This window comes from Astatotilapia calliptera, chromosome 7 (genome assembly GCF_964374335.1).
Source record: "Astatotilapia calliptera chromosome 7, fAstCal68.1, whole genome shotgun sequence".
Taxonomy (NCBI): Eukaryota; Metazoa; Chordata; class Actinopteri; order Cichliformes; family Cichlidae; genus Astatotilapia; species Astatotilapia calliptera.
This window is the reverse complement of record NC_137428.1, coordinates 65,731,070-65,755,086: the sequence shown is the minus strand read 5'-3', so window position 1 is coordinate 65,755,086 and position 24,017 is coordinate 65,731,070. Positions and strand designations below refer to the sequence as shown.

Sequence of the window (24,017 nt, the reverse complement as noted above, 5' to 3'; positions counted from 1 at the left end):
AGCTGAGGGGTAAGAAACTACATATCACCACTATAAACTGTACAAATTAAAAAAACTACTGACTGGATTAGAATCTAAACTAAAGTAAGATCCTGAGGAGATATACTTGTAATAAAATGAAACCCGTTAAAAAGTGGAGAAAGCAATGAAGCAACAAACTTCAAAAGGCTTGGGGAAATAGCTGACACCACTTACACACGAGCTGCATGTGCACAGCAGCTAATTTAAGTTCTTTGATTAATTGCAGTCCTTTACAATATTAAAATATTTTTTCTGGCACAAAACAATCAAGTCGTTTAACAGTAAAAAGCCAGTTTAATTGCAGAATATATTGACAGTACAATACAGCAATAAAAAAAACTGCCATAATGCTTCTATTTTTACATGACTTACACAGCTGCTGCTCAGCTCGTCAAACAGAACAGCAACAGGGCACAGTACAGTAACAATGACAATGACACGACATACAGACAGGCTCACAGAGCACTGCACCCGTCATTCTCCACGGGCTAGGGATGTGTTAATTAAGAAATGTACAATATAATAATAAACATAAACCAAGAACCGAGACACAGAGCATTCGATGACTGGGTTTGAAAGGGACTGGTTGTCACACAGGGAGAAGAAAGCACAGCCACCAAAACAAAAATAAAAACTAAAAAATATGGATTACTTTGCATGTATGCACTTCATACATAACGTTAAATGACTTGACATTGTCCATGATCTCTCATTACTCTGTCTGGCCTTCATTTACCACATTATATCCTCTTTATTACTTGTGCCTTATTTCACGTATTACATGAGCGCCGGTGTATTTCAATACAGAGCTTCAATGTGTCCTCCCTCGCTACCGAAGGATCCTAGGACCAGACCTGTCGTCTGTTACTGTCTTGCGGAGCTTCACCCCCCGGCGTATAGATACCAGCATATCTATGTCCTCCTGACTGACAGAGGACGCCCCCTGAGGCGCAAACTGAGCGGGATCCCCTGACAGTGAGCTAGGGAAGGGGAACTGACCCTCACCGAGGGCGTGGGCGCTGGCTGCCAGCTCTCCTATCTTCTCCACCAGGCTGTGGCGGTTGGCAGCGAGCATAGGGTCCTCCTCAACACTTTGAGCAGCCATGCCGAGGGCCTGCTGTTCGTAAACAGTCCTGTCCGCCCCTCCTCCACAGCCCCAAGATGTGTCAGGGAGGCTCATCCGCTTTGGAGGAGCCCTCATATTGTCACTAGCTGATAGGTCATCACCATACAGAAACTCCTCACTGCCTGCAGAGTGATGAGACGGGCTAGTGTAACCCGGGGAGTTTGGCACTGTTGGGGTTTTAACTGGCACGATGGGAGGCCGGATGGGAATGGGGCCAGATGTAGACGGCGTGCGTCTCACGCCAGTCTTGGAGGATGGCGTCCGGCGTATAGTGGCTGTCCCTGAAGCAATAGCTCCAGCGCCGCTTCCCCCAGCGCCATTTGGAGTTCCCTGAACAGTCTTACCTGCAGGCAGACCCGCTGTACTTGCAGGTCTCTTAGTTTGGATCATGCGGCGGTAGCTCTGCGCGATGTTACTATGACGAGGGATGGTGGAGGATTTGTCAAAGTCCACCTGCCCTTCACTGTCAGCATCTCCATTAAGAGAGTAGCACTCATAATCAGAACCTAGAAATCACAGCAAGTCATGAGAATCCATTTTTCCCCCACACTGAATATTCAATAGTTCATAGAGCAGTTGTTTTGGAGGGTTAATTAGCAGGTGCTTCATTACATAGCAATTCACAGTAATCAAACTGGAGTTTAAGGCAACACGTACAGCACTATTCAAATCACACACGTGCAATGATTGAAACACAACAGTTAAATTCATGAATAGTGTGCTGTATGTGGATATCATGTGTGTTTAATCAGGCAGGAGTGTGTGGCTCTTCAGGGATGACTGTTACCTTGACTGGGTATGGTGTCCTCGGAGCAGGAGGGGGTGTTGGTCTGGGTGCTATAGCCACTGGAGTACTGCAGAGAGTCTCTGCTGCTCTTTTGCTGCTCCATGCTCAAGCCCCTGGTTAGAACCATGGCTAGAGTACTGGCTGCTGGAGAGAGGGGCTCACCAAGCTTAACACACATATACAGAGATACAGACAGGCAGGAAATACATAAAGATTAGGACACATTTACATTTTCATCACACTGCAATCCCTACAGCATACAAATTGATATACTGGCATTTATTTTTTCACTCCTTTTTACCTTGGCTGCAATGGTTCCTGGGCCACTTCTCACCCTGTGTGGCTCATCAGCTTGCATTCCAGAATACCCCTGTGGACTGGGCGGAGCCTCCAGTTCTCTCATCTTATCCACAGACTCCCTCCTACGCTGTGGGGTGCTGGCCAACGACGGTTCGCAGGAACTCGATTTGGCCCAGTCCTGCAACAGCAGACTGAATAATGAGACCGTCTTGCAACAGTGCATCTCCAGTGTTTCACTGGAAGTTGTGCAGTAAAACACGGAAGCTGTTGATTTGGCTTATAAACTGGTTAGATGCATGGTAGATATGAATAGAGCACAGCAGGGCGTGCAGTTTAGCACATCTTTTTTGTGGAAACATTGGAAAACTGAGCTTGATGAGCAACAGCAAAACAATGATTGTGAGGTTATTCTACGGAATGCGAAATCTGTGAAGGCAACAAAACACAAGAAGCAAAGAAGCAACAAAGTCTCAAAAGAGAACCCAAAGCAAAATTTGCAAATGAAAACAAACCTTCCAGCTAGGAACCTTTGATGTGGGTGAGGGAGTGTTGGATCCAGGGGAGTGGTTAAATGTGGGGGACGCAGGAAGTATAACAGATAGAGGCCTGATGGTGCCAGTGTGTGAGAAAGCAGGGCGGAAGGTGCCGAAGGATGAGCATGAGCCAAACTGCGGAATGGACAGACAGGTCTGAGTAAGAGTGCTCAACATCGGCGAGTAGTCCACGTTATACCTTACAGCGGCTGTCGTTAAAGGCTCACGGGCCTCTTTAAGCTATAGATAAAAATGATTGAAATGCACAGCACATCAGCGTGCAAGTGCATACATCTGCTAGTGCGCATGTGCGCGTACAGCAAAGCAAGTACGCTGGTAAGAGATGCATGCAGTACTAACCGCTGTAGGAGAGTTGCACTCGCTGACAGACTGGCAGGTTTCTGAAGCCTCAGAGGAGGCTGAGCTTGTTGATTTCTGGGAAAGGAAAGATGGAGTAAAGAACAGTGGAGATGGAGAGGAAATGGGGAGAAAAAGTTAGATGTGAGAGATGCATAGGAAGATGGTGAGAGCTGGAGAAGAGTGTTGATGAGCTTTAGAAGGAGGGATTTTTTTCTCTCTGAGGGGATCTATATTCTATAGCCTAGATTGAAAATAAAGTAGCCTGTAAGATCATTTATTCAGAAAAAGAACGTTGCATCAGTTGGTGTGTTGCTGAGTGTGTTCTCTACACTGCAATCTGTTCAGACTGTGAGAGTCTGAACAACTTTATCAGTCCAGTGGGATAAAAATTCAACATTTGCAACTGATAGAGATCTATTGCAAAAAAAAAAAGAGCTCAAACTCTTATGGTGGCTTCATGTGTGAAATACAAAAACATGGAAAAACTCTATGGTTTTCAATTCAGATACAGCAGACGGAGTGTGATTGTGGTTAAAAAGAGAGAATTATTGTAGATCTGCATTGACAAGAAAGTGGTGTTGTTGCCGTGTCCTCCTGTCCTGATGTTTTACTGCCAGAGAAATCTCTGGAGATAACAAGTCTGCTTTATTCCTGATTTTGCTGCAACAAAAAAACCCAAAACATTTTCCCTCCTGATAAAAGGAAAAAAAAAATATCATAGCTGAGACTGCTACCTGGCTTGTGATATCAGAGGGCATGGGTGATGGAGGCTTTGAATGGGTGTTGGCGTCTTGGGAGACAAAGCCCGAGTCATGGGAGGAGACGCTGCTCAGCCGATGGGCTCCTGAGGAGGGCATCTGGAGGAGACTGTTGACAGGAAATCGCATCGGTGTAAAATTCAGCATTTAGTATGCATTCTAATCAGGATTAATATTATCACATTTATGGTTTTGTAAATTACACAGAAAATAGTAAAAAGAATAAAAGGCTTGTGAAAAATTCATCACAAAAGCTGTGATCATGAAGGCTGTGTTGTGTGAGAAATCTAAATGATTCCATTCTTCTAATTCTGGTCCATCAAAGAGCATTAAAAAGTTATCATTTCTTTGATTCTTCTTCCTTTCTGAGCATTAACAGCAGTCTTTGTGCTTTCTGTCTGCTGCTCTGTCATTTTCACTCTGCGCCGCTTCTCTTTGTCACCCACGCATTTTGAAATGTGCAACTCGCACTTCTCACCTCCCCTCCCATACTCCCCTCCCACACCTCCTTCTTCCCCTCTCACTCTGGAATCCATCCGACATTAACATTTCTCGTTAATCTTCATTCTCTTGGATGAAGCTTAAGGAGGATTGCCAAAATAAATATGGCAAATTAAACACAATAAATCATTTAAAAGTAAAGCCTAGTCTTAAGCAGTCATTTTTCTCTCCTTTGAGTTTTTAATAAGCAAGCTTGTTTTTATTGTTTCCTATTAAAACCTTTGTCTCTTCATCATAATCTTTCATTTGAATGTGTGGCAATGTGTGGTGCTTAAGTTATTACCCTATAAAAGTAGCATCTCATTACTTCCCCAGTCCCCTTAATGATGACTTTCGACACCTCAGTATGTATCAGTAAGGACCTGTTTTTTTCTCAAGGGTAGCTGCATAGGCAGAGACCATCCTCACTAACTTCTGATGCACACCCAGTCATTCCTCTCTATACTCAGGCCTGAAATATGACAGAAACCGCTCAGTGGAGAAAAGAGCTTCAAGGGTTAGTGCTAAAATAATAAAATCACGGGGAAAAGAGTCAATGTATAGAAGTCAGACTGAACTGAAAGACTGTTTCAGGAAAAGCTTACATGCTGGTGGTGCAAGCATCTGTTTTAAAATTAGCCAGCCAGGAATACCTGTAGCATACTAAGAATAGGACATGGCGTTAATTGGAACAAGTGTCAGGGAGGTTCTGCTCGGAGCTGTAGCACTAAATAAAAGTGAGAAGGTATGATATTCCTTCCTCTCAACATTAAAATGTGTTTGACCTAGAATGCCACATTTGTAGAGAAACTTTTGCGCTATCACCTTAAGTCAGATGAATATGTGGATTTTGGCTCTTGTGTAGGCTCACGGCTGTCAGCTGGTGATATTTGACAGCTTTAGACCTAATCTCGCTGTAAGAAGCTTGAGAACTACAAATATATGCCAGGAGCAAGAGCTGAGGAGCTTGCGAGATAGCGCTGCATGTCGACTGTCACTGCTAATCAGGCTGTGTAGTGAAGAAGACATGTCACAGGTACATTCATGGATTTATTGTAGTCTTTATTAATATGCTATTAAGCCGGCTGAAATGATTTTTTTAAAGTTTATAAAATATATTACAACCTAATGTACAACCAAAACCTTATATAATACTGGGCCTCTTCCAAATAATCCTGGATGTTTGACCTTCACAGTACGGTATTATGCAGGTTTCATACACAGGCTCTTTGAGTTTGACACTTGAAGAAAAATGTTTTCCTGAGCTCATCTAAAACAAGAATGTAAAGCATGTACTTGCAAGCATGATTTGAAAATTATGGCTTGGAGATTTATTTCATATTCATAGAATCTGGGTTGTTCATTTTAAAAGAGGAGACGTCAACGTCATCCTACAATTTTCTAACCACTTAAATGGAAAACAGCATGATTTGTAACTCAAAACAGAGGACACCTTTTATCTCATTCTGGATGTCTGGATGTGGCTCTTTCATACAAAAGACTGCAACGTGCAACAAGTGGTGAGTGTTTGAATAATATACCTGCACATACTGCTCTTCCTGGAACCTGTGCTACTGGGGGAAGAAGGAGGGGTCTGGTAGGACCAGCTATAATCAGAACCTTTTAGGTCCCGGATCACCTGCAGGAACACAACCAAATGGGGATTTAGACATAGACAAGTCTCTTTTCAAATATGGGAAAAAAAGACGAGAACCAACAAGATAAATACACAAGCTGCCGAGCAGTAAAGGTTAATTAAAATTGAGTTAATTGCAGCTCAAGCGCCCTTTCCAGGTGTGAACTGATAACTATTTGTTACTCTATTGGGTATTTATAGCAGGTGGATGGAGCTATGAAACAACAAGTTGCTTATTTTAGCCGTCGGATTACAAAAATATCAAAATCTCTCCGCTCATAATAAGAAACACAGACATTTTTAACCTTTGTACTGAAACCACACACGGCAAATTAAATTCTGCTTCAAATAACTTTGCCACCACTGTGAGGAAATAAGCATGTCAGCGGCACTGGAAGAATTTGTAGTATTACACTCCTGTTACCTGCTCACTAGCTGGTGGCAGCTTGTGCGGGTCTTCAGTCAGCAAAGTGAGGTCATCAACAATGGCTTGTAAATGTGTTATTTCTCCCAGCATGGCAATCTCTATATTCTGCAGGGAAAACAGTATTGATCAAATTAAACAGCTACCACATCAACAGGACGCAGCAAAGATATTTCACAGTGTATGTCGGTGTTCTTTACACGCACAAGCTTCCATACTAAAAAGGCTTAATGTCCCTTACCACCACAGGCTGAAGCAAGTTGATGAATGAACAGTAGCGTCCCCTCTCCTCCAGGAGAGCTCTGCGCACTGCCTGCTTCTCCGTCTCCTCCATCAGCAGGTACAAATCGCTGACATCCTGCATGGCGCTGTCCAGCTGGGGGCGCAGATTACCGCGGCCTGCGCAAGGCGAAGGCAAAGGGTGCAAAGACACAAGAAGGCAGGAAGGACAGAGCCAGGGAGGACAGAGGTGAGGGGAGTTGAGTAAATAAAGAAGGAGAGGAGAAGGAATGAAAACAGATTAAGATTTGGACGGGAGGTTACAAAAGTGACAGGAAGTGTCCGCAGTGCACGAGGGGGAGGAAGAGAGGAAAAGATGAGAGATGATTAAAACAAATAATGATAAGCTGCTGTGTACTAAAGGTCAACACACTTAAAAACATTACACCAGAATGGATAATGACCACAGGAATGAGAGGACACTGAAACATGTCATCAATCAGTGCAGCTGGAGATGATTTGCAGACCCTGAAATGGATGAGATTGGAAAAACACTACTGTATGGAAGGTCATTCAATACTGCATGCCACAGTGATACTTTATGATAGATACAGGAAGTCTAAGCAACGAAAGAAGGATGAGATGAAGATGAAAACGAGTATTAGGATGACACACGATTTGCTGTGATTGCATGATGTACACATACACTGCCAGTCATTTTGAACACTCTACAGTGTGCTGAGTTTTAGCACATAGAAAATACTGTTCTACTTACAAAATATAATGAACTAAAAGGGCGTGAGCAGATCTAAATTAGTATCACTCTATGCTGGCAATCGCCTTGATGAAAAACATTAACAAGCAGAGCGCTGTAGATTATTCTTACAGCTGTCCATATCTTTAATACGTTCAGCTTAATGAGCTACGCTTTCAGCGCACCTGTATTTAATAAGGCACTAATTAACTGAGTCCCAAAAGGACGTGATTTATAGATCCTTGCAACAGAAGCTGTATTCACAAAGATGCAGGACAATACTTGCAGCATCAAACCCCACATAGGGAGCGATTTAGGAAAATTCTCAAATCAGGAAGCGATAGCAACTTTTACCGCAATGCCACGTATGACATATTTTTTAAAAGGTGCAGCTTGACTGAATTCAGTCTCTATCTGACCTGCTAAATATCTGACCTACTTTCAGACCTACTTGCACAACATGTGTCTGCTGTGCTTGTTTGTTTCCCATGTAAGTAATTTTAGTATTTAATCATTTTTCAACATCAGACTGTGGAATCAATGTAACTGTCTGGGCAAGAGCCTGCAGATGGACCGTAGAGACAGGCTGAAGTCATCACTGTTGCACTGTTTAGCTTTTTTGTCAAGTATTACAGAGTTATGCATTACCTTACACTCCATATCTGGAAAATATCTGGATTTGTTTTGTTTTTGCGCTATTTTATTCCCTGCTTAAGAAATATTCGTGTCTCCTCTCCGTTTTTCACCTTAGTAGCAGACGCTGGTGTTAAATTGATTTGTAAATAATAAATGGGAACTACTCCATCTTTTAACCACAAATGTTAAGACAGATGGTGTTTTCTTTGACTGGCAGGTTTACGTAAAGATGGGTTTAAGCCTTGAAACTAATATGTGAAGTTCTTATTTGTAGCAGCAAACATACCTAGAAGCTCTACAGCCAGGGATAAACGGCAGACAAAAACATTGAGGAGGGTTTCAGTTAGAGGGAGGGAGGAGAGGAAAGAAAGAAGAACAGGCAGCGTTAGCTGTTTTAAATCAGGGCATAATGCATGTTTATGACTAGCCTGTACCACTGCTACATTAAAATACTGTATGAAAATAGGAGTTTAATTACAGCCAGCAGCGGGGGATAAAGCAAGCACAGCCAGGAAAGAAGTTAATTTCTTTGATTTATAGGGTAAACTATCCAAAGTTGGAAAGGAGCCTCTGAAATTGTGCCAAGCATTTTGACTTGAGAGACTTATCCTTTCACAATCTACCCTCTAGATGGTGCTATTTTACTGCTAGTGCAGCGACCAGTCGCAGACTTCATTAATTAAAATCCGTATAATACTAATTAATATATCACGAGAGAGTTACTAACCTTTTCTTGCTTTTTTCTGGAGTTTTATGGTATCAAGTGACTTTCTTTTGATTTCCTGACGAGATCTCTTGTATTCTTTGGCAAGCATGTGAAGACAAAGGAAGTATAAATTTCCATACAATACACATTGTGCAATTAATATCTTTTATATTGCTGTAGTTATTCACCTTTGGCATGGTCTTTGTCCAGCTGGTTAGCCGTCTTCTTCCATTCCTCTATCCTGTCCTGGAGCGGCGTAACCAGGCCTTCCATAAGAGCACTGCAGCAACAAGAAGAGACAATATTCAAGAGAATGAAGGGTATAACAAATAGGTTTATTTCCACAGCATAGCAAAGAGTAACAAAATAAGAGAAAGGTCACCATGGATGGAGAACATAATAATCCCCTCAGGACAGGCGAAGAGAGAAAATTGCAATGGAGCAAATAAAAACAAAAGTGACACTTACTTGGTGAAGTGGCGTAATTTTGCCTCAATGCTACGGTGTCGCATACACATCCTTGTCAGAGCTGAGCCAATGTCCCTGGTAGCACCTTGTAAACACAATATGAAAAATAGAAATGTCATCTACGATATCGGAGCTCGGCAATAGAAATTTAGACCTAGAAGACCCAGAAAAAATGATTTTCTATAAGAGGGCTATACAGATATGGAGTGCTTTGAAAGGCCTGAGACTCTCTTGTCAAATGGACTCATCAGCTTTTATTCCTCCCTCTTTCAGCTGGAGAGGCATTTTTAGTTGCAGCCACTAGATGGACATATGTTGACCGTAAAGGCAGGGCGTGCAAATGTCACATTTGTTTGGGGAAAGCAAACGTTCCAGAGTGACCGTAAAATAAAACCCTGTGCTATCTTCTTCCCTCCTGACAAAAACACGTATTTTTCCTGTTGACACTTTAACGTCGCCGCGTGGTAATCTCCCCACACTGAGTAAATAACGGCTTGTGTGAATTTGTTACTGTACTTTTCCTCTCTGCTGAAGTGTGATTAAATGAGGTTTTAAGCCCCCAAAGCTCAGGATGGTCCACTGTGTCACTGATGGTTCATAGGCCAGTGTAATATATGGCAGCACTGATCCTGTTGTAATCTGGGCCACATAAGGCTAATCTCAGGGTCTCTCACCACAAACACACACACGCGCAGACACAGACGCACACAAGGAAAGAGAGAAGACACCTCTTATAGCAGACAGACCTCAGAGCTGAGGCATGTATGTGTGTTTGTGAATGATTGCTGGAGCGTATGTGCGGAGGTTTGTTTGTGTGAACGTATGGACAGGTGGTGTATTTTACCAACCCCCACACCCTTTCCGAAGTTCTCACCCCTTTCATCCTGGAGGAAAAAGGAGGGAACCATGTAAGGGGATATCCCTCTATTCTTCCCTGTCTGCTCTGCCTTTCCTGTTCTCTCTGTTTCCTAAACACCATTCATGCAGGGCAGGCAGCGTTAGGGAGAAACCAGCTCTAACCTTCACTACAAAGCCTGAAGGAAAGAGAAAATGAAACGCACGACTAATATAACTGGCCTAAAATGAGACTCTGTGTAAGAAATGCTCCAGATTGTCGTCCAGTGAGATCTGTGCTCTTTTCCAGATATCACATAAAGAAACTAGGTTACTGTCTCCTGCTGATAACATGTCAAACTGTCAGACAAAGACCAGCTGAGTCCAACATTTGGCTGTCAACTTCACTAACTGCTGTACTAGTTCAAAGAAACTCAGCAACAGATCTGGGCCCTGTATGCATTGCTCCTCTGAGTGAGAGGAGAGGTGAAAGGTCATCCAGCTGTAACACACAGAGGTATTCAACATCAGCAGGAAGTGATTTAGAAAAGACATGTGGAATCTATACGCTTTGCTCTAGATATAAGCAGAAAGTGGGGAGTCCAACCTATGTAGAGGATTCAGTCAGGTAAGAAACTTTGTTTACACCAGTTCATGATAACCAATGAGAAACTCAGACATGCACGTGATACACACATGCACTGATTTTGCCTTTCTCCTGCTAAAGCCATTACAGAAAGCACCCACAGCGGCATCTGACTTCCCAGATGGAAGAAGACTGGGCGATAGATGAATGAGGCACAAGAGAGTAATGTGGGTCCTGGTATCTCTAAAACAGACCGTCCCAATGTCACTATCAGCTGGAGTGAACTTTCAGCCCCCCACTCCTGTCCCATTCACACCTGCCAATTTCCCTCCTGCTCCCCACCTCTTCCCTCCTGTCTCCTCCCCTCCTTCTTCCCTTCCCAAAAGGGGATCAGCTGACAGCTACATCCTGGGGAGGTTCAGGGCTTCCTGACCATGTCCAAGAGCCATGCTGGCCTCTGGCCTTGACCGGATGGATAGTGACACGGTGATTCACTCCCATAGCCCCCCTACAAAGGCTCACAGGCATGTGACAAATATATACAAGCTTAAGCCTGACTCGAAAGACAATTATTATGCAACACTTAGACTTCTGTCCTTCTTTCTATTTTCCTCCACAGCCAAAGACCTCTATGTGTTGTTTCATCCTTTTTCTTCCCCTGTTCATTTTGAGATTTGTGACATTTAAACTTCACTAGTCCAGATTCAGCATTTTCAACATGTGGTCCATAACAGTTTATGTAGCGAGAAAAAAAATGAGCTTCAGTAAAACTGATTCATCCACCCTGAAAATAATATTTCAACAAAAATGCTGAAATAATTTGATTACATGTTACAATACTTGATTTGCATATTGTTTATATCACACATATTTTCCTTGATGATTATTTGAATGTATAAAACTTTTATTTTATTTATTTCAGTTTGAACTTAAAAACATTGCTTCATGTTTATGTGGGCAAAGAATGATGTTTGGTCATTTCATGATATAATGTGGCAGCACAGAGTAAAACAAAGCAAGAACTTTCTCTTTCAGTCTGATTCATTCAACCTTTCCTGTTAAGAAATCTAACAGCCACCTCACTCATTTAAAAAAAAAACTAAAAAGTCAACCAGCACAAAAATGATGATTACCAAACTAAACCACTGTTTTAATTTTTAAGTCATATCATGATTCTTTGATATAGATATATCAATACTTGACGTTCTAGAAACATGCTAGCTGATGTGTGCAAGAACTGGAAAAGTGATTATTGAGCAGACCCCTGTGGCTTTAGGATCTGGGCCGACCTCATAGCAGACAGCCACACGTGCATGAATGAAGCAAAACACAGACCACTACGGGGGAAAACTGTTATGCAACAGAACCATATATCTTACAGCTTGGAGCAAACAACTGGGAGTAACTGAACAGTGGACAAATCTGTGGTTCATTACAGAAGCGCTGCCGTGTGTGCATCTGAAGCTCACGGCGCCTGGTTTAATATACAGGCTGAGCATAAATACAAACTGCCTCGAGATCTGCTACGTATGTTGAAAAAAACATGGGGCTGTTGGTGGGAAGGTCATGCCCCCATTGGTGGCTTTAAGCTCTGGTATCTGAGGCCAGACCAGAGTAGTCTAAGCGTTTACTGAGTGGTTCCATCCAGAGCTCTGGTTCTGATTAACTCCCCTGAATCCTTGGGGAAGGAGGAGCATTTTAATAGGCCTTCTTTATAGAGAGTTCTCCTGCCAGGAGTCGGGAGCCAGAGGCTAAACTGCCACAGGCCTAACTCCATGATGTCTTCAACATGGGAGCTAAACTTAAATATCTCTCTTATTCACCATCTAAACCCTAACGCTCAGCTCAGATTTCATTAGTGCTCAGACAAGCGAGCCTGAATGTCCTTCTGCTGGAATTAAGGCTGGATACGTTGACGCCGGCTTTCAAGCTGAATGCAGCTCACTTCTTCTCCATCTTGATTTCTGCCTTTTGTGTCAATAAAACACGTTTGTGTGGAATTTTTTCTAGACCCTCAAACAGCCTCTGCCAAGGCAAGGAAATTCCATCATCCGTGAGACAACTGTTATTCTTTGCATTGGCACCTTGGCCACTGTGCTGGCTGTGCCTCTCAGAGACAGTTAAGCCTCCTGCGTTTACCCTCCCTCACCCCTTTTAAGTGAGGCAGAGTGTGAACTGGCAGGGACACAGAGAAGGCCACTGATGGATGAAAGGCAGTGTGGGGTGAGACGGGAGGAGGTTGAAAGAGGGCACACACGGCGGAGGTGCTGGGCGGGTTTGGCCTGTCAGAAGGCAACGGAAGTGCTATAGTGTGGCAGGTGCAACAGGCCCTGACAGGACGACATCGTCCACAATAAGCCGAGAAATTAAAAAATGTAATGTTTGCATTACTGTCAAAATATTTCTGTAATTTGTGTAGTCATCTTCACTAGAACACTTTATATATATCTTTGAAGAAGAAAATGAGGAGGACCTACTTTGATTTTGACAGCTTCACTTGTCTTCTTTAGCTGGTAGTTGAGCAAACATGAAACTGAGATTTCTGAAATCATAACCTGATTAAACATCAAACATTCACATCGTCAAGAGATTGCTTCAAAGCACAGCTTGAGCTCTTTTGGTGCAGCACAGTAGGAGCTGTCTGTATTATAAATAAAGCAGCATCTATTGCATATGCTGGTGAGGGAGCTGTGAGTTGTGAAGGAGGTAAGAGTGGCAGATAAAACAGCTGTATCTGTATGGATTATGAAACGAGAGTAGCGTACTGTACGCCTGCAGCAACAAAAGCTGTGTGTAATTTATGTTGCTTAAATATTGGACATGCAGTATCTATGAGTTTATTCAATAATAAAGATGGTATTTGTCCACTGTATTCACAGTTAGAAGAGGGAAAAAACATAACAGCAAATCCAGGGTACAGATCCAAATGCTTTAGGATTAACACAGTGTGTTCTGTCTGTAGCAAAAATCAAAACGTCATTCCAAGCCTTTGTGTCACTTCCTTATACGTGGAATGCTTTTTATTAGTACAATACAACTAAAAGGCAGAGGAAACAGCCCCGGGATCAATTGTTTTAGTCTCTCACACACAGTCGAGCGCACACTCATCCCATTGTTGCCTGTCCAGACAGCACGCACAGCAAGTTTCACCTCTCAGACAGACCCCAGTGTTTCCTGATGTGGCGTAAACATGTTCTGGTGTGCATTAGAACAAGACTTTAAAGAGGAGGAGGAGGAAGTTATATTCCTCTGCTGGAGGAGCTTCCTGTTCAGGGGCATAAATGTTTCTAAAAATAATCACCACCCCTTGTCCAGATGCGCTTTTCATTAGAGATGGAAAAAAGGCCACAGGGAGAGAAAACAAGAAAAAGTACAGCAAAGGGAAGCAATCCACAAATGGCTGTCTTTGTCTCATGCCAGACAGGGATGTTTAAAGCTGAAGAAGATAGATGTGATGTCCCTTTATGCAAGAACAAATAAGCAATGATAGCCAAAGTTTGACAAATTTACTAAGCAGCGCTCTGTCAACAAATCTGCACCGATTCAATCAGACGACTCAAGCGCTCCTGTTTTACAGGCTCAGCAATTTTCTTTATCTTAGCTCACCCGAGTCTGTCCGGCCTTGCCCCACCTATGTAAATGCTACTCTGCTCATTTGCAAACAGTCCTGCAAACAATGCAGACAATACTGCTGGTCCTTCTGCTGCTGCTACCGCCATCTGAGTCTCTGAGCCTGAAGTTATCTTGAGCAGCAGTTTATTATATTAGCCACTCTGCCCTGCGCTGATCATCAGAACCTACGTGTCAAATATAAAAGCTTGAATAGAATAACAGTTTAGCGGAACAGTAATTAGATATCCATCCAAATCATTGGGGTTCATTATGTTAGCCTTGTGAACGTCTTGATCTGGTGTAAACGTGTTCACAACACATCACCCAGTAATTTTTGGGCCACTTCAATCTTGACCGATGTGTTTAACGGACCAATAATAGCAAACATGTGATCTGATCTGTCATCCTACATTTTCATTTCTTTGAAATTGTATTCCTTTTAATCTCCTCTCTCGCATTCCTCCAGCAGCCTCTCTCGTGCATTTCCCCACTCCTCTCCAGCTCCCTTCCAAAGCGGAGTTCGTGTTCAGGATGTAGCCGAACAGAGTGTTCCCCTCGTGTTTGTCTTCTTAGTTTGGTATTCGACCTCAGAATTAAAGCTACGCTGAACCCAAAGATTTGTTTTCTCTCTTGTTTTTATTTCCCCTTTTCATCTGTTTCTCACATTATTGCTGCACCCGCTTCACCCTTTACTCTGTGGATGTAGTTATTACAATAGCTGGAAAACATTCATCTGCAGGATGACCGCATTGAGTTTAAGCCCATAAACTCCGTAGTGACTCATGAAGAACTCTGCTGGAAATTGTCCGACGAACAAGGTAGGAAGCTGAGGGGGAAATGAGAGGCTCTTGTCGATACTTAGCGTGACCTTGTGGTTGAAGGTCGTGAAATAACCAAAGAGCCTTGCATACAATTAGCAGAATGGCACAACAGTTTGTAATTTACCAGCTACTGTATTTATCTATGTGAATGACTGAACATGTAGGTCCGATCTAAATCACTTGAAATCTATAAGCTAATTAACTGTGAGCTGCAGATTCTAAACTCTTGGTTCTGGTACAGAGAATGCAGAACAGGCTTGTCTCAGGCTTGTACATGGGATGCAAATGTTGATGCATGTCAGCTTTGGTCTGATGGGTACACTTATTATTTGACATGTCTGCAAAAATAGCTGCACTGCTGGGATAGCACGGAATACATTAATCCCCTGATCTCGCTCTGCGCTAGGCCACGGCCACATCTCGTCCACGCCAGGCTGTCCAGATGGCGGGTAGGGATATCCGTCCCATCTGCCAACCCAGAGAAGTACAGCGGCCAAGCAGATTAGTGCTTCGCTGACACACTGATCTACTAGCATACCTCCACAGAGTATGGACTGAGTGAGTAAGAAAGAAAAGACACAGAGCCAAACAGAGAGGACTTGCAGTGACCGACAGAAACATTGTTTCCATGGGTGTACATGTAATGGAGTATGGACGGCGCTAGCTTTGATAATCACACGTAGAAGAAGAAATGTTCATCCGTGCTTAATAAAAACATGCAGTGTATGGTTGTCTGGCCGGTGATCCCACAGTGTAAATTTTTAAAGCTGGGGGTGGCTGATCAGGAAGAGAAGAGAAGGCAGTCTGTGTCTGTGTGTTATAGAGTGGGGCTAAGAGGATTAGCTAAACGCCTCTGCCTAGCCTGGATACCCAGAGCTGTGGAAATCCCACTCCAATCACAACCCCCACCCAGGTCAACTAACCCCCAACTACAGCCAACTCACTTTCTGCAAAACATGGAGACTGTGTCATACTTTCATGGACCATTACCCATGTCTCTTTGATGTCTATCAAACTCAACTACGTTCAAAAACTGGAAAAAAAACAACTTTTGTTTAAAGAACACATCATACATCCAAGCAACAACTAAATAAGTCACACAGTCTCCAATTTTCTCAACTCGAGTCTGATCCTTTTAAATGTCCTCACATAACATTTTAATATGAACGACAAAAAAGGTCCAGACGGCACACCAAAATCCATTAGACTGGCCAATCCAACAATAAAAGAATCCAAAGAGCTACACGGCCTTAGGTTAAGTTGCACAAAAGCTTGGTGTTGAAACGTATATCCTTAAAAAACCCAAATTCTCCACATATACCACCTAATATAGACTTTGTGGCTTGCAGACCTTTATTGAACTCAGATGCAAGCTATGAGTTCACTGAGACAGACGTGCCTTCAGACATAGATCCATCAGCACAGCTTAGAGAAACAGTGCTGTTAGACACAGTGCCAGAACGCCTGGAGGCCAACTCCTCCAGCTGCTTCATAGAAAACAGATGCTAATACCATGACAGCTACCATAAACTCTAAAAATGGACAACGCAAGCAAGAAGTCTGAACATGGACACACACCGAAGTAGTGTGGCAGACACCGATTCAAACAGAGAGCTGAGTAAGGTTAGTTGAGCAAAGTCATAATACAATTATGATTAAAAAGATACCCTTTGAGAAAAGTGCAGAAGAACAGTTAAGAATTCATAAAAGTCGTTTCAGTCACTGTCCTCTCTCTCTGGGACTATCAGGAAGCTGTCAGTGAGGAGAAATGCTGGTTTTCTTGGCAGGGAAGTGTTTACAGTCTGAAGAGAGAGTGTGGAAGTAAGAGGGGCGAATGGGTGAGTGTGTCAAAGTTAGATTAAAGGAGGTAAAAGAGGAACGCGATGAAACCTCCAGCTGTGCCAGCAGCTGCAGCTCGTCCCCAAACACAAGCGTAGCTCAGAGTGACAGCGATTGGGGCCAGCAGTTCATAGCCAAGGGCCTGCCCCCTATAGCGCAAATCAGCCCTATAAGGCTGTGCAGACGCCGAGACAAACATCATCACTGCAGGCAGGCACACACACACACACACACGTGAAGGATACAGACAGAAAAAGAAGAGAGAGAAACAGAAATAAAGGCTTACTATATACTGACCATCTAACCTCTGAATTCTTTTTATCTTTATGGTCCTAAATAAGTTTGAGTTAGCAAGAGTACAACCATGTGGAAAACAGAACATCTGGATGCCAGGATAGCTTAAATAAATTGACATTGCAGCTGCTAGAGAGGCAAAGTTGCCTAAATAGGTTTAAAGGTTACCCCTGTGCACTGAGAGCTAGCGCCAGTAAATATCGACATTACTCCTACCTAATTAATTACTGGGTTTGGTTTGGAGCACGCAAAGACTAACACAGCTCACACAGGAGAGACAGAAGTGAGATGGCATGCTTGCTAAGAGCACATAAAAGCTGCACAAGATGTTTTAGTTTTCTTTTTTTTAAGCAATGACTGCTATTTGTAAAACCAGTTGTCCCACAGCAGAGCTTCGAGCTAAATGCTAACACTACCACAGAACATGCTTGCAATGACAAAAAAGCATTGCTGCTACAGCAGGTTTGATAATTATGTCCACTATGTGCAAAATGTGTTACTGGCTATCACTTAGTAAGTAACTGTATTAGCTACAGGCCTGATGGGAATTGCAGGTTTAGCCATGTAGCGCTGAACCACTTGGTTAAATGCCCACAGATCTGTCACAGATATTTCATTATGGAAAAGAATCAAAAGATTATTGAAAAGTAAAGAAACAGTGACCATTGTTGTTACTCCCTTTATTATATTGACGACAGCATGTAAGGGAAAATAGCAGTGTTTTATAGGTCATGATAATTTGTCAAATGGAAGAATAATCCCGTCAATCAATCAACACTGAGCACCGATGAAAATGATAAAAGCAGAATAATACTAATATAAGACTTTAGATTTTAGTAAGAAAAAAAATGATCTCATATGTTTCTGTCTAAGTACACTGATTCCCCTTTAATTGCTAGTCTCTCATCACCCATGCAGTCTGTGTCCTGAGAAGGATGGCACTAATCCTAAACTTAATGTGCCTGGGAGAAAAGCAGAAGTGGGCGTATGAGTGACACACTTACAGATTTTATACAGCTATCTGCAAACTCTCGTTGCCCTTCTCTCTCTTCTCATCTCTCTCCGGAATATCAATCATTTTGCTATTTTCCCTTTTTACAGCAATTTTCCTTTGAAGTCTTGCCCTTTATTCCTACCATGGCCTACCCCCCATTATTTTAGCAGGCTGCCAGCTGCTCGAAGCCAGCAGGCTGACCCCAGTCTACCTTGCATCATCTTACAGAGCTCATGTGCACTCACACCAGGAATCATTTAAAGTAGCCTTTAGTATTGTAATAGCGATAAACTGTTGCTGTAAAGTGCAAGGAAGTAAAACTGGCAATAATAAGTGAACACTGAGGCTGCTCTGTTATTTTTCCCAGAAGTAAGTGGTCAATAAGGGGCGGTGCCAGTGCAAATAGTTTGAAAAACATCTTGGGATGTGGCCTGTAAGGTCAGGTGACCAGCTACCAGCTGTCACTCTTTGAATACAGTGCATCAGTGTGTGCTTATGTGTGTGTGCGTGTATGTTTCTGCGTCTATGTGATTGAGTGTGTCGAGAGCCTCGTCGGGGTTTGCAGGGTTTTTCTGACCTACATACTGCTCTCGACGATCAACTCCGAAGAAATCTGTGTTAATCAGCGGCCTCTCCAGCCAGCCAGTCTGCTGCCACTAGCGCAGTGACAAAGCAGATCAGCAGACCTCATTAAGACCAAAGAAACAATAAGCTTAGATTTTCATTTCTCTGAGCCTCCACCACCCGACCTCGCTCACAGCTGGCCCCACTCGCGTCATCTTAGTGAACAGAATGGTGCCGTGAGAGACAATACACTTACTTAAGGATGTGAAAAGTCTATTTATTTTCTTTATGTGACCTTTACGACTTAGAAAGGGAAAAACATACTAACTGCTTGTCTACCAACACTCTTAGCTTCTACTTTTTAACAACTCCCTACTAAAACAACAAACGTATTTGTTCAATAAAGCTGATCATTATCATGACACTATTTTTCCACCAGTTCATACAGAGGCTCGACTCCACACCATGTGAGGCTAAATTTCCCTTACCTCTAGAATTGGTCGCCATGTCCGCCACCTTCTGAAAGGCATCTAAAAAGGCCACTGCTGCCAGAATTGTGGTCCTGTAAGTACATTGGTTCATTGCACTCTCACTGCACAGAGTCTGTAAACACTGCACAAGAATTTTCCTCACTGAGGTTTACTGTTCACAGGAACTGCTTCTCACCTGAGTTGAGAGTGTAGCTTTGTGGCCTTGGCACTGAAGTCTTCCCACACAGGGTAAGAGCTCTGATAAGAGAAAGGAAAAGTGTTAAACCAAATAAATATCTCACCAAGGACATTCAGGTCCGCGTGCTTCAACAAAAACAGCAGGCACAAAAATTTCAGTGTTAGATTTAGTCACACAAAATGCATTTTCTCATTAATTTTGGTGGAAAATACCAGGTTGAAATCCAAATAAGGAAAATAAATGTATATATCCTACCCCCAAAAAACATTTGTTTTATTCTGGGAAAAATCAGTCAATCACATAACGCCTGACAGACCCGGTTTTATTTTTACAAACTAGTAATTATTTTACACTGATTAGCAGATCACTCTCGACTTGTTCAAAGCTGTTTTTCTTTTTTTCCCTTATCTTTTTTCTTATTCCATTATCCCCTTTGGTGTGTGTATATCAGTTCATTCATATATATATATATATATTAGGGGTGCAACGATATTCGTATCGATATTGAACCGTTCGATACAGTGCTTTCGGTTCGGTACGCATATGTATCGAACAATACAACATTTGTAATTTATTTTATCAATTTTCCTTCTGACGATGCTGTCTGTGTTGAGCGCTCAGTGAATCTGTGTTCGACTACTCCGCCTAGGCTGCACTGCACATATATATATACATACATATATATATATATATATACACATATTGCTAATAATAATTAGTAAAGTAAAAAGAAAAACAGAAAAAAAGAAGAAGAAGAAAGCTATGGAGAGGCTGGCTTCTTACCCTAGGATTAGAAAAAGGGTGTTGTATAAGTCCATGCTCTGACTTGTCTTTAAAAAGGCCAGTGTGATTTTTGTTGTGCACACTTGCAGTGGATTATATTTACAGTGTATAATACTAGGGCAGATTGTGAAATCACAGTGATGTATAACCCTAGAAAACCAATGGGGTCAGAGCCGACCCCATTGGTTTTCTAGGGAAACCATGGGGTCAAATTTTACCCCATGGGTTCTCCAGGGTTAAAATTGGCATACAACATTTTTTTTATGCTTCGTCTTTATTATTATCGATTCCCTTGTTTCATGATAAAACAAAAACTTGAACTTGCAGCTCTGTGTCTCAGTGTATTTGAATATTTAACTTGTTTCAAACTTGTTTGAAACAACGGGTAAACATTGGCCACCTACAGTGATAAATCTCTTTTGCAAAGAGGTAGATAATTTGTCCCAGGTGACAAAAGAACTACATACTTTTCGATTTGTATATAGATATTTGCATGTCTGGTGTGCAGGCACGTGCTGTGTACAAGGCCTAATATCATTACTATTTATGCACGCAAGCCAGGTAGTAAGACTTTCTTTTGAAAAACCTGGATTAGATTTAGCCCAGGATCGTCACATGCTGCCGTGAGCTATAAGAGCCGACCATTAGAGTGGGACCTTGAGCCCTGGAGTAAGAAGAGGAAGGGCACAACCTCTATGTGACTCTTTGATGGAGAGGAGCTAAAAGGGGTTACACATCTTGATTATATATAGCTAGCATGCAATCACAAAAGAGTCTTGTGCTGCATCACTTATAACCTCCATTCTGGCAATGACATGATTTAACTCCCAGGTTACCTTAGATAAAGTCTTTGCCTTGGAAAGTGATTTAGGAGCCATTCCCTCTTTTTAAAAAAATTGTTTTTCATGAACCTCCCGGCTTGGCTGTTCCCACTTGACTTCAACAGGTGTCTAATTAGCCTGTGGGCGCTGTGGCTCTGAGGGGCTGGAGGGATGTGCTGCCAAGACAGCTGAGGGTAGAGGGCAAAGAACTGGGTAAAGAGGGCTATGTGCAGTGCAGCTGGGAGGGGGGCACACTTTTTTTTTCTTTAAAGTTCATTTACACCCAACAACATCCAGGGATGAAAAGGATGGATAAAAGAGAGAAGCAAGCAGAGAAAGTCTCTTCCTCCCACAGCTCGTCATTCAGGTTAAAGCATTATCCTTGGACCTGGTAGGAAGTGTTGCTCAAGGACATTTGGTTACTTTTTCACACAAAGAGGCTTGAAATCACTTTCCCTATCACTCTCATCAGATCAAATCTAATTCCTGATGTAATTCTTGACTCCGGATCAAATCTTGCAGAACATTCTTTTCTCATTTCATCCTGTACCTACTGTTCTAACACCTCCCACTCTTTCATTTCTTTTCCTGTTGCCTCATCAGACAGTTACATAACCAACAGGTGCAGCTATTATCCACACATTTTCTCTATGCAGTACAATATAGCACACAGGAGGCTGTGGAAGTGCTACATCTATGTCACGCAGCTACATTCTAACAATATTCAGAATTAGGAAAGCAGTGCCATTGGATCGCTGGTTCGATTGGCTTGCATGGCACAACCAGCCGGCAGGAATGAGGTCAGATGTCTGTCTCGGACAGTGGACATTGATACTGTGCTGACTAAGGGATTCAGCCTCATTCATCTGTGCTGCTTATCAATACACAGACTGCCTCTTTCTGTGAGCCCCTGTCGCTCTCTGGCCCCGGCATGATTGCAACACAAAAAGGAAATTTATGAAACCAAACCAGCACTGCCAATAGAGCTGATTTCACTGGAACCTGACTAATGAGAGGTCTATAAATAGTCTGTCCTAAGGCGCCATGATCCTGCGCGCTAGTAATCAATAAGAAATCTGCTGGACTGAAAGAAGTGCTTGACGCTTGACTTATTCGCTGTTGTAACCACTTTGCTGCATCATGGGTTTCCCGGACAATGAGAAGACTGGGTGCTGCCTCCAGGCCCAATGAATGCGTTCACACTTTCCATCTGTTGTCATGAACAGCAGACCACCCTGGTTCAACTTCCTTCACTTGACCCCTCCCCCAACATACACAAATACACACGCTGACATGTAATCAATACACACACAATAACATACGTGTGATTCTGGCTTAAGAAATTGTTTTTAACTAAAAGACAGACAGCACTGGCTTCGTACAAATACAGCGCAAGGTCACACAGTTCAATTGTTAAAAGATTAAATGTGCATTTAATACCAAGTTGAAAAAATGTAGATATTTCAGTCCAAATAACAGGAAGCACAATGATAGCATTTCAAGTCTATTTCTGTTCAGAAGCTGAGGTTATGGAGCTCTCATTTTCTTCCAGAGCATCCTCTTACAGCTGACACTTAATTCAGAAATCACTTGAGGCTGGGATAGAGAAGGAACAGTTGTTTAGGGTTAAATGGCACCCATCATATGTGTAGTATGACTTTTATTAACTGTGTAGTATAACTTCTTCTTTAGTCCTGATAGTTTTACTGTAACACACAAAAAGAGGAATGAGAGCTGGAATATTTTTTTAAACTTTGATTATGATCTAACCCGTGGACCACACACCCGCAAATAGTGGTTTTGTGTTAAAAGACAAATGTTGTTCTGCAAATGTTTCCATGCAAGTACTCTGGCACACTTGCTAAAGTGTGAGCACTGTTTGACCTGCAGTACATTATAACGACAACACAAAGGGAAACACGCTTCATCTCCCAGTTTGTCCTACAGCGGTGTTTCAAGTGGGGGAGGACCCGGTGAAAGAAACAAAGGCAGTAAAAAAAATGCATCTGATCAGCCACTGTGCAATCACAAAGGTCACATAATTCCCTATCTACTTTAAATTATGTGTGATACCTTCATGTCGTTCACAATGGCCTGGAATAATCCACCCAGCGCTCCACACTCCTTTTCCACCGACTCCATGGTGTCAAAAACAAACAAAAAAAGCTCGCGGAAAGACAAGTATCAGACAAAATATTCCACTGTTGCTGCTTCAAACATCGGACGTGTAGACCTTTGTTTTCTTCATCCGTCCTTCGAGGTGCTGCCCTACAACAACGTAGCCTGCAGCGAGGAGGATGCGAGGACGCACAGCCCACAGCCAGCAGCGGAGCGCACAGACAAAAAGAAATGTGCTGCTCGGTGTCACCGGGTACTCCTGCTCGCTCTGCCGCCGGTACTCGCCTTTCGGTGGCACAGGAGGGATGGAGCAGGGGCGCTCTCTTCTGCCAGGTTGGACTACAGCTATGCAACGTGGAGGGCACATGCACGGTGGCTTCTCATGATCACCGTTTAAACACAATCAACGGAGAGAGCACTACTCTGGGGAAGAGGGCAAGAGGAGGTGGAGGACGAGCAGGAGGAGGGGGTACGACCGGATGAGTCGCAACAGACGCGGGGACGCGCTCCGTTGTTAATAGCGGAGCAGATGTCTTGGAGCTGAAGGCTCCCGTAATAAGATCCATGGGAATGGAAAGGGGGCTGGTCAAGTGCGTTTTTTCTGTCTTGATAGGAGGAGGGGACAAGAAGGAACACCCATTCCTCCTTCCACCCCCCACGCAAACAAAAGTGAAGCCCTGCCTTCTCAGCGAACAATTGCCAAACACGCAAAGTAGGATTTCCTCGGATTTAAATGTGTATTCACACACGTGTCTGTTCATGATCGTTGAGCCACTCGTAGCCGTTTCAGGAAACAGTAACATGTGGGCCATTATCGCCTCATTAAGCATTAGCATTTAGAATCAACATAACAAATGCTAATTCAAGCCACAGT

At 42.8% G+C, this 24,017-nt stretch overlaps 1 protein-coding gene across 3 annotated transcripts; it reads right to left on the bottom strand.

The window, feature by feature from the left end:
- Positions 1-295: 295 nt before the first annotated feature.
- On the bottom strand, positions 296-23,709 carry mtss1la (MTSS I-BAR domain containing 2a). 3 transcript variants are annotated; one of them, XM_026176568.2, is made up of 15 exons: positions 23,099-23,709; positions 19,419-19,480; positions 19,241-19,314; positions 9,209-9,293; positions 8,929-9,020; positions 8,762-8,836; positions 6,667-6,824; positions 6,426-6,533; positions 5,907-6,004; positions 3,862-3,994; positions 3,128-3,202; positions 2,747-2,902; positions 2,236-2,412; positions 1,935-2,100; positions 296-1,653 (listed from the first exon to the last, which is right to left on the bottom strand). In XM_026176568.2, the coding sequence occupies exons 1-15, from the start codon at positions 23,165-23,167 to the stop codon at positions 851-853; spliced, it is 2,331 nt and encodes a 776-aa protein (XP_026032353.1). In that variant the 5' UTR covers positions 23,168-23,709; the 3' UTR covers positions 296-850. The 3 variants fall into 3 exon arrangements, with proteins under 3 accessions (XP_026032353.1, XP_026032356.1, XP_080161034.1); XM_026176571.2 differs by lacking the exon at positions 2,747-2,902; XM_080304908.1 differs by lacking the exons at positions 2,747-2,902; positions 3,128-3,202.
- Positions 23,710-24,017: the final 308 nt, after the last annotated feature.